Below are 15,322 nucleotides of genomic sequence, written 5' to 3' on the forward strand. Positions count from 1 at the left end.
TTCCCAGGCTGCATGTTTCCGCCTGCAAGCACTCCTACACAGAGGATGATCATGGCTTCCTGCCTCCCCTCGCTCACTCCTTGGTGCCTTTCCCTGACTGAGGAGTCTGAGGTCTAGACTGAGCGTATCTGCCTCGCTCGATCCTTCCTTTCTTACTTCCTTCTGCAATGATGGGAATCTGTGGGCATTTAGGGAGCATACATTTGCTCCTCTCTGCATCACAAGTTTTTGGGGATAGTTCCTATATGGATCTGTTGGGTGCTACCGTAACTATTTCAAAGGTAGGTTGTTTAATTCAGGGATAAACAGCAGTCCACTTAAGCAGCAACTTAGCAGCAAGTGTTGATGGGTTCCTCAATCATTCATTCAATGAACAGTTCCTAGGCACTAATAGCAAGGTGCTGGTCTAAGCTCTCAGGCTCCAGCAGTGAACACACAGACGAAGATCCCTGTCCATACACAACTTACAGCCTAGCAGAGACAGCCAAAGGACACTCAATGAAAAGACATCAGTCATCAGTGTATTGAATGATGACAGGTGCTAATTCCAAAACTATCCTCATTTATGAAATAAAACATATATAATCACCACAGCAGATTCCTTGAATTATTTGAGGAATGGATTATTAAAAACTGGAAATGTTTCAATATAAAAAATTTGATTAGTAATAATTAAAGTATTTAACAAAAATGAATATTAAATAATCAAGAGTTAAGAAGTCTAAATTTTGTTCCACAGCACAAAAATAGAATTCTAACACACACATTAACAAGTGTCTTCTGATACCAGGAAAGAGAATCAGTCACCACACAGCTTAAAGATGTGTCAGGACATCGATCTACCATTTGATCCAGCAATACCACTCTTGGGGATATACCCAAAAGACTGTTACTCCAGAGGCACCTGCACATCCATGTTTATTGGGGCACTATTCACAATAGCCAAGTTATGGAAACAGCCAAGATGCCCCACCACTGACGAATGGATTAAGAAAATGTGGTATCTATACACAATGGAATTTTATGCAGCCATGAAGAAGAACGAAATGTTATCATTCGCTGGTAAATGGATGGAATTGGAGAACATCATTCTGAGTGAGGTTAGCCTGGCCCAAAAGACCAAAAATCGTATGTTCTCCCTCATATGTGGACATTAGATCAAGGGCAAACACAACAAGGGGATTGGACTATGAGCACATGATAAAAGCGAGAGCACACAAGGAAGGGGTGAGGATAGGTAAGACACCTAAAAAACTAGCTAGCATTTGTTGCCCTTAACGCAGAGAAACTAAAGCAGATACCTTAAAGCAACTGAGGCCAATAGGGAAAGGGGAACAGGTACTAGAGAAAAGGGTAGATCAAAAAGAATTAACCTAGAAGGTAATACCCACGCACAGGAAATCAATGTGAGTCAATCCCCTGTATAGCTATCCTTATCTCAACCAGCAAAAACCCTTGTTCCTTCCTATTATTGCTTATACTCTCTCTACAACAAAATTAGAAATAAGGGCAAAATAGTTTCTGCTGGGTATTGAGGGGGGGGAGAGGGAGGGGGTGGAGTGGGTGGTAAGGGAGGGGGTGGGGGCAGGGGGGAGAAATGAACCAAGCCTTGTATGCACATATTAAGAATAAAAGAAAATGAAAAAATAAATAAATAAATAAAAGGTTAGAAATGAAAAAAAAGATGTGTCAGGAAAATGGAAGTGACTTTACTCAGATATCAGTTTTACAGATCCTGCCTAATTTCGAGCCATTTCAATGAACCTTTTCTCAGAAATGGGAAGCAGAAGGCACTCTCCCATTCTTTCAACGCTTTCTTAACTTTTAAAAAGGTAAACAGACTTAAGTGTCTTCCCCCTTCTTTTCTGGAAAAGTGTCCCTTGCAGCCTTTTTGAGTAAGAACCCGAATGGCGTGCTCGCTTCGGCAGCACATATACTAAAATTGGAACGATACAGAGAAGATTAGCATGGCTCCTGCGCAAGGATGACACGCAAATTTGTGAAGCGTTCCATATTTAAAAAAAAAAAAAAAGAACCCGAATGGCAGCTGAAAAGCCTCCCTCTGGGCCAGCTCCCAGGAAAAGCCCCCAGACACTAAGAGGGTGTGATCCTTCCACACCTTATCCTGGGGCCTTCTGACTGACCTTGAATCTCCTTAAAAAGGAGCACTTGAGAGGCAGAGGCAGGAGGCTGGAGAATTGGGGGTTAACCTGGGCTACACGGGGAGATCAAAAAACAAAAAAGGCCAGGTGCACTGGCTCATACCTGTAATCTCAGCTACCTGGAAGGTAGAGCTAGGAGGATTTAGGTTCAAGACCAGCTCCAGCCATAAAACAAAACAAAACAAAAAGTTAATGAGACCCTATTCCAAAGAACAAGCCAGGTGTGGTGATACACAACTATAATCTCATCTATACAGGAAGCAGAGATGAGAGAATCTCAGTCTGAGGCCAGCCTTGGGTAAGAATATGAAGCCCTATCTGAAAAATAACTAAAGCAAAAACAAAGGCTGGAGGCATGGCTCAAGTGGTATAGTTCAAGCCTTAGTACCATCACAAAAGTGTGTATTGGGGGGTGGGAGCAGGAATGCAGACTAGTACCCTGTATGAGTTACACAGAGAGTAACAGTATAGCTCAAGTGCTAACTATCCCAATCATTCCCTGATTCCCAGCCACTCAGACCACCTGCTTGTCTTTTGACTTGGCACTACAAGTGGCCAACTTCACCTAGACAAGCTTCCTTATTTCTTGCACAGACACTTCTTTTTCCTTCCAAAGAACTCCTTTGGAACTATAATGACAGCAGAGTTACATGAAGCTGGACTACTGCAGTTACAGGACAGATGCCCCACGCATGCACACAGTGGCAGGCCCTACCTTCATCTTGTTCAATTCGCCAGAGCGGAGGTTCTCCCAGTTCCCTCCTTTCTCTTCAAATGTAAATTCTCGGTTCTCTACATTTTACACTTCTACATACTTCAGCAGGTCAACAGAAACCCATGAAAGTACGTACCTAAAGTTAACATCCTTCCTTACAGAAGAACAACCTCCTAGACACATTTCTGTTTCACCACATTCACCCTGGCCCGTCTGCTAGAAGGGAATTCTTTTTTGCATTTTGTTGTTGTTATTCACTTGATTTTCTTTTTTAATTTGGTGATACTAGGGTTTTAACTCAAGGCCTCATGCTTGCTAGGAAGGCACTCTACCACTTGAGCCACTCCACCAGCCCTGATTTTCTAACTTTGTAAAAGAATTAACACTGGAAAAAAACTTGGGTTATTTTTAGGAACAGCTTTTAAACCCTTCAACAGAACTTGTCGTTGTAAATATCTGGTAGGCTGGTAGATAGGTAGATTATGACATTTAGCTCTCAGCTACTTGGAAGGTGGAGCTAGGAGGATTTAGGTTCAAGACCAGCTCCAGCCATAAAACAAAACAACAACAAAAAGTTAGTAAGACCCTTATTCCAAAGAACAAGCCAGGTGTGGTGGTACGCAACTATAATCTCATCTATCCAGGAAGCAGAGATGAGAGAATCTCAGTCAACTTCAGCTACCAGAACCAAATGGAGATATAAGAGGGAAGACTATCCATCATGCTAGCACCTGGAGAGAGATCAAAAAAAAACAATCACAATGCTTCCACACACCCCATTACTACCACCCCTGCTTTAAAAGGGCTGCCTAAATAACAAGACATTAACAGATACCTTACTTAAGTACCCAAAAAACCCACTTGCATTCAGCAATGCTTAGAACTTAACTGGATAGAGAAAAGGACTCTAGAAAGCTCAACTGTATTCTCATAACCAAAGTACACTGAAATATACCTACATGATGTGGAGACAGCAAACCAGAAACTAAGATCAAGTGATGTCAATTAGGATGCACTGTAGGTAGAGCAGCTTCATTTAAATGGGTTTCACCTGGGTACATGTTAAAACCACACATTCTCACTAGGCGTGGTGGCTCACGCCTGTAATCCTAGCTACTCAGGAGGCAGAGACTGGGAGGATCTTGGGTCAAGGTCAGTGAGGGCAAAAAGTTCCCAAACCCTATCTCAACTATTCACCTGTCATCCCAACTACTCAAGGAAAGCGCAAGTAGTAGGATCTTGGTATGTGCAGGCAGCTGACCTGGGCATAAATCGAGATTCTATTTTAAAAACAACAAAAACAAAAAGGGCTGGTGGTGTGGCTCAAGTAGTGGTAGAGTCCCTGCCTAACAAGCAGGAGGCCCTGAGTTCAACTCTTGAGTACCACAAAAAAACAAAAAAACAAAACAAAACAAAAATACAGACAGAAAAGGAAGAACTGCATTCTCAGACCCTAGCTAGATCTACTGCAGCAGACATTCAAATGGATCCTGGCAGTCTCCAGGTGATTATGCCCCACTCAAGCCTCAAGTCCACTCAGGTAAAGAATGCTAGCTTCCCTAGGTAAACCTTCCCTTCCCATCTCAGTCTACCTTCCCACAGGCTTCAGCTTCTCCTCTATGGAAGTCACCATCACCCAAAGTCTCACTCCAAGTATCCCTAAAGGGTGTGGGGATACCATCAATAACATTCTTGCACAGTCACAGTTTTGACTGCACTAAAAACTCTGACTTAGACAGTGTGGACCCAAACTGGATCCTCATCTGCACCTTAACATTTTTTAAATGCAATCTCAGGACACAGCACAGTAAGTTATAACCTGGACCAAAGGACAATCTGTCCAAACTTCAGCTTCAGGACTAAATGAACATAGAAATTTCAGAGACAATAAGAAAGAAGAACCCAAGATCCTGAAAAACAGGCAGCCTGCCCCCAAGTTTGCTAGCCCCATCAAGTTCAGAGGTTGTTTGGGTGATGAAAACATTCTGGAATTAGGAAATGGGTGGTGGTTCTTGCACACTGTGTGGATATACATACTAAAAACAAGTGAACTGTACACTTTCCTAATAAAAATAACAGAATGATTAACAGTTGAGGGGCTGGCAGAGTGGCTCAAGTGGTAGAGCACCTAGCAAGCATGAGGTTCTGAGTTCAAGCCCCAGTACCATCAAATATATATCCACATATACATATATTAGCTGGGTGCCAGTGGCTCACGCCTATAATCCTAGCTTCTCAGGAAGCAAAGATCAGGAGGATCTTGGTTCAAAGGCAGCCCTGAGCAAAAAATTCACCAGACCCTATCTCGAAAATACCCATCACAAAAAAAGGTCTAGCACAGTGGCTCAAGCAATAAGAGCACCTACCCAGCAAGTGTGAGGCTCTGAGTTCAAACCCCAATGCTGCCAAAAAAAAAAAAAAAAAGCTGAAAAATCTCACCTCTAATCCCAGCTAGGCAGGTAGTGTGACAGGAGGATCACCGTCCAAGGAAAAGTCTATCAAAAATGTTACAACCTTACCCAAAAAACAGCTAAAGGTAAAAGGGGCTGGGGGTGTGGCTCAAGTACCAGAGCACATGCTTATCAAGGCTAAGTTCAAACCCCAGTTCCTCCAAAAACACTGTAATCACAAGCTGGACTCCAGCCTCCTGAAAGATCCTATACTCTCAAACAACTCTAAAAGCAACAAAAGTCTTTAAAGACAAATCTTCAACAGACACTGGAGTGCCACCACCTACAACTCAGAGATTGAGCAGGCAAGTGTCCTATATAACACACACACGACAAGATCCTGCTCTGCACCAGTTCCTAATGCTTTTTAAGAGAGTAGTGGATCTCAATTCAGGCTTTGTGGAATGATTATCAGGGATACATGGTTTACAAAAGATTTTTAACTTCACTTCTTAATTTAATTTATAATGAGAAAAAATAATACCTACTACAAAAATATTGACAGAAAAACCCACTGTCCAAGTTGGTAAGCTGTGACTACATTTGCTTACATGCCACTTACATTGCGCTTGGGCTAATGAATGACATATTTATACCAGCACCTAACATGGACTTAAAAAAATGCTTGCTCTGCAAAAAAATGGTCTCCCAATGAGGAAAAGGGGTAGAATGACTGAAGGGCACAGGATAGTACTACACACCAAATTCCAAAGAACCCATTTGAGAACAGCCAGTATGATATTCATGTTGCAAGACACAATTTAGTTTTAGCAAACACCATCCATTGCATTAACTAACACTGTTAATATATACTGTATTGCGTTTGTAGCTTCTATTTATATCTGAGTATTATATTGGTAAGAACTCCAAGAATAAAGAAGCTTATAGAGTTTGTTGTGGTTTTATACATTTCATTCAACAAGCATTTACTGAACAATGACTATGGGCTAAATATTCTTCTGGGTGCTGCATACTAAAGTAATCTAATAAAACAGCTAAAGTCTAATCTGAAATTCACAGGAATTTCCTCCCCTTTACCATCTTATTCAAATGTTATAAGCATTAATATCTACAGGTGAGATCTGCTCTTTTCTTTTCCTCAGTCCACCCTGCCTGGAATAAGCAGTCTTCACCTGTTTGTCCTCACCAGTGCGGAAGGATACAGCTTCCAATGTATATACAGAGGAGAAAGTGCCCACTTAACACAGCCTGACTAATAAACACCCCTGTGCTTACTTGGGGCATAGAATATATTTGGTTCACTTCATACTGCTAAACTGAATACAGGAATTATATTTAACCCACTGTCACAAAATTATCACATTCAATTTGAAACTTAATTCCATATATTGTATTCACAAATTAAACCAAGTTGGTTCTCTGTGTGCTGTTCACATGTGCATTTTCACATTTGCAATTTAATTAGAAAGGCCCTGCCTGGACTCAGAAAATAATCTGGGACCATTCAAACCACTAGCTCCTTTAAAAACTAAGCAAAACAAAGCCATATTTCAGCGTTAACTAACTTTCCAGGTCATCAAAGCCAAAATATCTCACTGGCCTTTCTGATTAGAGCACTACTAGTATTTTTCAGCTAAGCTCACATTAAGACCTAAATGATCTCCTCCAAAATGTGGTTCCATATTTCAAAGAGCTAACATGTAAGTACACTAGCAAAGCAATCACCGAAAAATTATAGTCCTAAATCCATGACTTTATAAAGTTATACAAAGGAAAAAATTAAAAACACAAAAAGTACTGTATCTAATATATGCCTACACACAAAAAAAAATGATTTGAAAGATCTCAAAAGGTGGCTTATTGTTTAAAAAAAAACTGAAGTGAAACTATAATTTAGTAATTCTCACAGCCTTAAAATTAAAAATTCACTTTTCCTAAAAAAGTATTCAGGATTTAAAAAGATAATTCTCCCTTTATCCAGAACAAAAAAAACCAAACAAACAAACAAACAAAAAAAAAAACCCACTACAATTATACTCAGGTTTTCCTTCAGGATCTTAGATGCGGCTTAGAATGTATCATCTCTATGACCTAAAATCTCTGTAAAGATTTTTTACCATTAAAAATCCATTTTAATATGACAACCTGTGAAGATGCCACCAAACTGAAAACACATGGTGCTGTTTTCTTTAAGTGTCAGTACAAACAACTCCATCATGTTTGCTTACTGTAGAAAAACTTTGTACTAAAGGGAAAACAAAGAACATTAATAGTTCAAAAATAGTAGCACAGGAAAGTGATTTGAACATATTTAGGGCAAACATTTTCAATATAAAAGGTTGATGGTACTACACTGGTTTAGCTTTGGAAGAATGCGATCTGAAATCGAGAACTGGAGACTCGGGAATACAGTAGTTATATTTTAAGTCAAACAGCTAATTAATGACTAAACAAAAGAAACTCCAGTCTAGACAACATGTATGGAGTACAAATGAATGTAATTATGAAGTAGTCATTTATGCAATCAGGAACTTGCATTAGCATAATTATTTCTGGCTTTGGGCCTTAAAAATATTAACTTAAAATGCAAAAACCTTGTACTAGAGTTCACCTAATAAAGATGTGAATACTAACTGAAATAAAAGTTGATTCCATTAAAGAACATGCACTGTGCTTAATATGTTCTTTCTCCCCTGCCAGGGAAATAAAAATCAGGCCTTGCCCTCGAAGTATACACAGGTACAAAATTTCTTCATTATCTGGATAATTTTCTTCATTATCCAGAATGCACATATTAATATTCATTATTAACAAGCAAAACTATTTCCACAAGAAATGAGTGCTACTTTAAAAAAAATAAAATAACCATGCAAAAAAATAGTTTATCATACTTAAAATGCAAATGAATAAAGAAGCCAAACAGTTCTATAAGACAGAAGGATTAGAAGTCCTAATAGCAATGAAATCTTGGAAAAGTCCATTTGAAAATGATCTTTGGGACATAACGGGAGGGAATGAGCCCTGAAGCCAGGCAGCCCAACTCTGCAGCTCTCTTGACTCCAGAAGCACTATTTCATATCCTGCGGGACTCGGGCTTCCTCACCTGTACTATGAGGATAAGGGTCACTTCTAGGATTGAGTGTGACTGCTCACTGTAAAGTACTCAATAGTGGCTATCAAACAAAAAATGTTCAATGAACATTAGCTTCCACAACTACTGATGTAGTCATCATCACCATTTCCTTCAAGGTCTTCAGAACCTGAGGAACAATGTTCATGGTTGAGAAAGCACGACCTAAAGTTGATTTGTTTCTCGATGCAGCACTTCATTTATTTTGAAGTTGCAAATATTATTCCAGAAGGGCAGGAGACTTTATGTATCCCGATTGGTTAGAAAATGTTAAAGTAGCTTAACTAGACTGAGGATCTCTCTTCATCTTCTCAAAGTCTTCCTTTTAGTGACTTTCAGCTTCACCAAACACTTGGATATGAACCCACAATACTAACCCTCCATTCACTCTTTCTAATTCAAAACTACATTACAGCATGGATTTGCTGAGCACACTAATGTGGTTTAGAGTGATGGGGTCTTTAATTAAAGGCTCAGACAACAAATAATAGAATGAAAGTTTCTGGGGGGGGGGGCTGGGGATGTAGCTCACTGAGAGTAGGGTGCTTGCCTAGGATGTTGCAAGGCCCTGGGTTTGATCCCCAGCAGTGCCAAAAAGTTCCTAGGAATGAGTTAAGTAACAGAAGAAAGGAAGTTCAGAAACTTGATAGTATGCCATACTGACCAAATTATTCAACCCGTCTACCTACACTCCCTCATCTCTAAAAGGAACTGTTGCTCATCTTACAATCTTATTTGTAAGGCTTAGAAATAACTATATAAAGTACTCAGTCACTACAAAAGAACAGGTACTCAACACATGGCAACATTTTACGGGACACAATCTCATTCTTGCTTTCTTAACACATAAACACATACACATTGAAACCTGCGTTTTTTCAGATAACTACAAAAATGTGAACACAAATGTGAATAAAGGAATTACTTAAAGTTCAAGAGTCTAGCCAGGTGCTAATGGCTAGTGCCTGTAATCCTAGATACTCAGGAGGCAGGATCAATGTCAGCCCAGACAAAAAACATTAACACAAAAAAGGGCTACCAGAGTGGCTCAAGCGGTAAAGCGCCTGCCTTGCAAGTATGAGGTCTTGAATTCAAACCCGAATACCAAAAAAAAAGTTTAAGAGTCACATTACACCCAAGAGTTCCAGCTGTGTGTGTGTGTGTGTGTGTGTGTGTGTGTGTGTGTGAGAGAGAGAGAGAGAGAGAGAGAGAGAGAATACAGAGAATATGAAACAACATGGGAGACGAGAAAGATGAGAGCTGCAATTTCTTAGCAATTTCTTACACACAGGCAGTTTTGGCTGCCACTTGTACTTTGCAAACAGACTGTGTAGAAGTGAGATGGAAAACACAACTCCACTATGCACTCCACTGCTCTCCGGCCCACACACATCTTCAAGTACAAGCCCCTTATCCCAGGAAGTCAGATCTAAAGAAATTCAGCTTTTGTACAACACAGCTTCACAGTACAAGCCGACTACTTCATGTGGCCCTCAACCAAAATGCAGCTATTTCACTTTTGAAGGAAAACGGGCTCTTAACAATGGCAGTGTGACTATGCTTCACTTTGTGAGAGTGTCAAGGGATCTCTCAGAAACACTGACTAAACAAGATTTTCCTCACCTAGGACTAGAAAGCCCCTGTGAGAAGTAAATCCATCGAACTTGGTTTCTTTCAGGTTTTAATGTCACCATGAACAATGGCAGGCTGAAGAGTACGGGGAAAATGCCAATACCCAAGAAGACCAAAGAAACAAGTAGTTTAATAACTGTACTGTTTTCTTCCCCCTATTATCCAAGGCAGCTTTTAAAAAGCAAAGAAACAATAACGATGACAGGGTATCATCCCTGTATCACATCCTATGGTATTAACAGCTCCTAATGTACATCTCCCACCGTCATACTTAGTATCTGTTTCTCCTAAAACCAAGAAATAGAAAATGGGGAAAACATGCCAAGGTCCTTTACACAGAAATATGGGCCAACCTTTAAATTCAGTTCTCTCCTAAGAGTTTTTGTCAGTGCTGAACTGACAAATTACTAAAAGAACAACCAATCCCAAGGGGAATGGATGCTGTGTGGCTGCCCTTGTTAGCTGCGCTGCCTCCTGCTGTCTCCACCCTTAGAAACACACCTTCTCTGTTATGCTTACTGAAGCAGCAATCACCTGCTCAAAGCAATCCACCTTTTCTCATCTAGACCCCCAATTTCACATTTCACAGTCAGAAAGAGGGATGCATTTTCCTCTGTAAGCTGAGCGAAAGCAACCTGTGGTCTCCAAAGGAGTCAACCTCATATTCTTTAACCTTGTCCTCTATAAAAATTCTTTATTGGTGTTTTACAATAAATAAATATGTGAATGATGAACGATACTGCTCAAAATTTTTAGCTTAAGCCACCAAACTAAATAAGCTACCAATTAAATTTCTGACATGGTTACATCTGAAACTCTTAAGGCCAACAATTTTAATCATTAGACTATCTGGTTTCAAATATAATTTTAAATTAAAATTATATTATCAATTCTACATGAAATATAATACTGGAAAACATATTATGTGTTTTCTAACAATTATAAAGTAGAACTAATTTATAATAATATGGCATTAAGTTTATGTCTCAGGGAATATTAACAATCTTGAGGTTTCTGGTTTTTTTTTTTTTTTGGTTGGGGGGGACTGGGGTTTGAACTCTGGGCTTCAAGTTTGCAAAGCAGGCACTCTACCACTTGAACCACACCTCTAGCACCATTTATGCTCTGGTATTTTGGAGATGGGGTCTCTAGAACTATCTGCATGGGCTGGCCTCAAGCCATGATTCTCCAACTTCAGCCTCCCAAGTAGCTAGGATTATAAATGTAAGCCACCAGCACCCGGAAGAAACTTGTGTTTTTAAGTAATTCATAACCTTGAAGAGAATTACTGGATGGCTTCCAAATTTTTCTATATTACTGATAAGAGTTACAGTCCATGATTAAGACTAATTTTTAACATACTTGTTTTCATGTCTAAAATGTATGACACTGTCAATTAAAAAAACTGGTTAAAAACATAGGCCTCTAAAGTAACTAATGTTTGTCAACACAAAAGTATTCTACCTAAAGGGCAAGTACCATTTATGCAAATAATCAAAATACATATACCTTAAGAGAGATTTAAAAATCAATTAAGACAAGGTAGCAAAGCTGAAAGGTTCTAGTATTTAAATGCTTAACTTGTGAAAAGTAAAGAGACTTTCATCCATTTAACCTCCCATAACTCAAAAACAAAAGCATTCCCGAGTTAAGTTGAAACAAAAGAATCTTTCAAAATTAAGGCTCAACAACACTGTTTTCTTCTTGTGTCCTAACAAAGCTGAGTAACTATCAAGGGTAGGAAGCTATATTTTAACCTAAATTGGAAGTAAATGTTGAACCAGCAACAGGAATGGAACTAGACCAACTTGTCAAAACTAGTTAACTCCAGCCATTTGAACTTAAAGGAATATAATTCACATATTGATGGCCATATACCAAATTCTCAGCAGCACAGTAATTAGTATTACCTTAAATTGAAATAGACACATATCCAATTCTTATCACCACACTAATGGCTATTATCCTAAATTTAAAAATTCAGACAAGGTAATATGGTCCCATATTAAAATTTACCAAAAAAGGAAACATCATCCAAGAAGATAAACTTCTGTTCACTCTATTTCATCGATCTACTTTTTATCTGCATGCCAAATATATAATCTATTATTACTGCCTTTGGTCCTAATAAAAATTCCTATCATTAAGGTAACTCAGAGAATTCTCCAAGCAAACTTTCTTCACCAGAGAGGACTAAAGATGTTTTGCTCATAAGGAGCCTGTTCTTCCCAATTATAGAAACTTCTCATTGTCAAAGCGCTGTATTTTCTGTGAAACACTGGGGCTGCACATTCATTCATTCATGACAACACGGAACTAATGTTAATGTTTAAATGAGAAGCAGGTAGGGTTAACCACCAAATGCAAGACGCCAAAAGGCAAGAAAACACACAGCACAGAAACTCATGTTACCCTGGTTAAGTCAGTGTGCACATTTTACGTTTCAATGCAAGCCAAGCAGATCAGAGACAGGTCAGGACACATGTTGGTTCCTGTCCAATCCAGATTAATCTCATTGACAATTTTCTAATTCAGTATTTTTTGAATTTCAAGTTAATATAAAGGAGTGCCATGAGAATAGCCTAGAAAGTTTGCCTTTAAAATAGTTATACCCTTAAAAACAGAAATTTATCTACCTCATTAGTGTTCCAACGGTGCCTCTCTTTTGGTAAACTTGAACATTTCGGCAGACATTCAAGCAGCTTTTTCGGTAAAAAGATTTTTACATGACTACTATTGCTGTTCCCATGATCATCTATAAAGAAGAAAACAATAAATTCAGAGAAAATAAGAGAAAAGCCTCCTTTTAAGTACACTGGCAAGGTAAGAAACAGCAACTCAGTTTAGTAGCTGTAAGACCAAGAGCATCAGAGGGCCTCTAGTCTCTATTCCTCTCGGTAGCACTTGCCTACACTCTTATCAGATGGATGGCAGCAGGAACCTGGCTGTGAGGTCCTAAAATAGGATCGTGCTCTGCTCCAACACAAGCAAGCGAACAGGGAATATCCCAGCAGCTGCCCATAACCAGAATGTTACTTTTAAAGATCCTTTCCCCATGTTTCCATGAAGTACATCAAAACTGCAAAATCATTTAACTCCACAAAACCCATAAATCTTTTATTAACTAGTTGAAAAGGTTTCAAGATTTTTAGGTAGGAACTGTAACACATGACTACTTTATTCATAAACTAAATACAACTTCATCCCTTAGAACACAAATGAAATTTATCCTTTCAAAAGCAAATCATTAAACTTATAAGGAATTTAAACCTACAGATGGCTACCAGATAAGACAGAGCTGGCATTTCCATCCTGAATCTAAAAACATACCACTTTAATTAACTTGATTTACATGTACATATCTGTAGAATTATTAGTTCTTCAGATATATCATCAAAATGTAACTCTTCTAAATGAGTTAGAGAAAAATGATTACTTTTAGACTAGACAGTATGTCTGACAACTTGGTAATCTGTCTAGCTGGTGCTTTCTAGAAGAGATCATTTCTTTAGATCACATTTATTTCAATCATTTATTTACACTGTATTTTTATCCCACTCCTGCAACACAGGTCCTCTGCCTGGTTCAAAACTCCTTGCCAGCTGTGGCAAATTTAGGCCAAAGGTTTCAAATTACCCACTCCATTTTTGCTGATATTAAATGAAATCCCAAATATACATATAAAGGATACAATGCATAAGTAGGTACTAAGGAACACTGAAGACTGGATTTGCTCTAGTTGGACAGTTTTATCATTTTTTCTGGTATTAGTAAGATATAATAAAAACACCAAACTCAAGAGTTAAGATTCCAAGAATCTGGACAAGTTCTGCTACATTCTAATTGTGTGACCTTGGGTAAGTTACTTAATATTTTCAGTTTTCCCAAATCATTAATAAGAGAATTAGAGATCACTTCATTCTCCTTCATGTACAAATCCCTATAAAATTTATAAAATCGATCAATAATTTAACACGTCTTGCAATTCAGCAGTCTTACATACACTGATAATGTTAAAAGTAAAAAACAATATTTCCTGTTATTTACTATAATTTTGTTTGGCAGAGTCTATTTTTTGGAACATGTAAAAAATATAAAAGAATTAAAAAATACTTTCTAAGGTCACAAAAACTTCTCCAAACATTTCTCATCTGATTAACACATTTCTTCTCATGGAAAAGATTTTAAAAGGGAAATAATGGGCATAGAAATAGTCTAAAAAATTTACTACTTCATACAGAATACTTTATAGGGATGAACTTAAGATTGAGTTTTAGTGCACTAAATCTTTTTTGGGCCATGAACTACATAACCAATTGAATTATAACACCATCATATATTTCTACAACAGTATAAAAACTTGGAAAAACTTAAAAACTGTTTTTAAGAATCTAAAGTTTTAATTTGATAGCGAAATAAGATTAAACTCTTTTAAATATTTTACTTAGAAACCAAGAAAACTGTTAGACTAGGAGAAAGTTCTGTACTAACTACACACTATAACATCTTTGTAATTTTATGTGCTCATGCATGCTCCCTGCACTCCATCTTCCCAAGGGAGGTGCCATGGGCCATAAAACTTTAAAACAAAGAAGACCAAATCATAAGAGCCTTTACCTCCCTTCTCTCTGCACCTAAAGTGGTTTTATTCTCATTTTTTAAAAACCCCAATGATGTATACAATTTCTAAAGTAGAAATGAAATTCTAAAATCTATATTCAATTCAAATATTCAGTATTTACAGGGACCTTTTAAGAAAATAGCACTAGGCTATGTGCTCAATCAATGCTTATGCTTTGCATATAAACAGTCATATCCCTGAGAAAGCAATTTGTTTAAAGCAGAATTCTGAACACTAATGAAAAGAAAACTAAACGCTAGCTTCTGTCTCTCTGTGCTCACAACCTGATGTTAATTTCCTGTCCCTTTAAGCCTCTTTAAAGAGTCCAGCTGCCCTGTGGTAAATACAGTGTGAGGGAGAGTAGGGGTTCTCTTCTCTTCAGTACAACTGACAGCTATAGGAAAAGCTTCAGTCTTCTGCTCTGATACCGAATCAGGTGGTGGTGATTTAGCCCAAAGGCTTTTAAAGAGAAGCAGAAAGCTGTGTAAGCACTGTCTCAACCAAGTTTCTAAAGATAGCACTTTATGGGAATGTGCAGTCAGGGGTTAAAAAGGAAGAGGAGTATGACAGGGCAATGGGTGCCCTAATCAGTTTTTAAACTGTGCCATTTCTACAATTTTAGGTTCATATGCTGAATATAAATTGGATGTT

General features: G+C 38.3%; 1 protein-coding gene and 1 non-coding gene across 25 annotated transcripts in view; one reads left to right on the top strand and one right to left on the bottom strand.

Annotated features, from left to right (window-relative positions):
* Camta1 (calmodulin binding transcription activator 1) overlaps window positions 1-15,322 on the bottom strand; it is an 826,483-nt gene that overhangs the window by 780,072 nt on the left and 31,089 nt on the right. For 22 of the 24 annotated variants that reach the window (XR_012450140.1, XR_012450137.1, XR_012450138.1 and 19 more), the window contains one exon: window positions 12,687-12,805. The exons of 1 other annotated variant lie outside the window; for it this stretch is intronic. Coding sequence is in view for 17 of the 23 variants with exons in the window: in XM_074081464.1 (XP_073937565.1) it covers window positions 12,687-12,805 (119 nt within the window). In the remaining 6 variants the exon portion in view is untranslated. Of the gene's footprint in view, window positions 1-12,686; window positions 12,806-15,322 lie in introns of those variants that run through there. One more of the 24 variants, XM_074081458.1, reaches the window with a different exon arrangement.
* LOC141425135 (U6 spliceosomal RNA) lies at window positions 1,913-2,019 on the top strand. The gene has a single exon (XR_012450227.1). It is a non-coding gene; the product is annotated as a U6 spliceosomal RNA (small nuclear RNA).

Source organism: Castor canadensis, chromosome 7, assembly GCF_047511655.1.
Source record: "Castor canadensis chromosome 7, mCasCan1.hap1v2, whole genome shotgun sequence".
Lineage (NCBI taxonomy): Eukaryota > Metazoa > Chordata > Mammalia > Rodentia > Castoridae > Castor > Castor canadensis.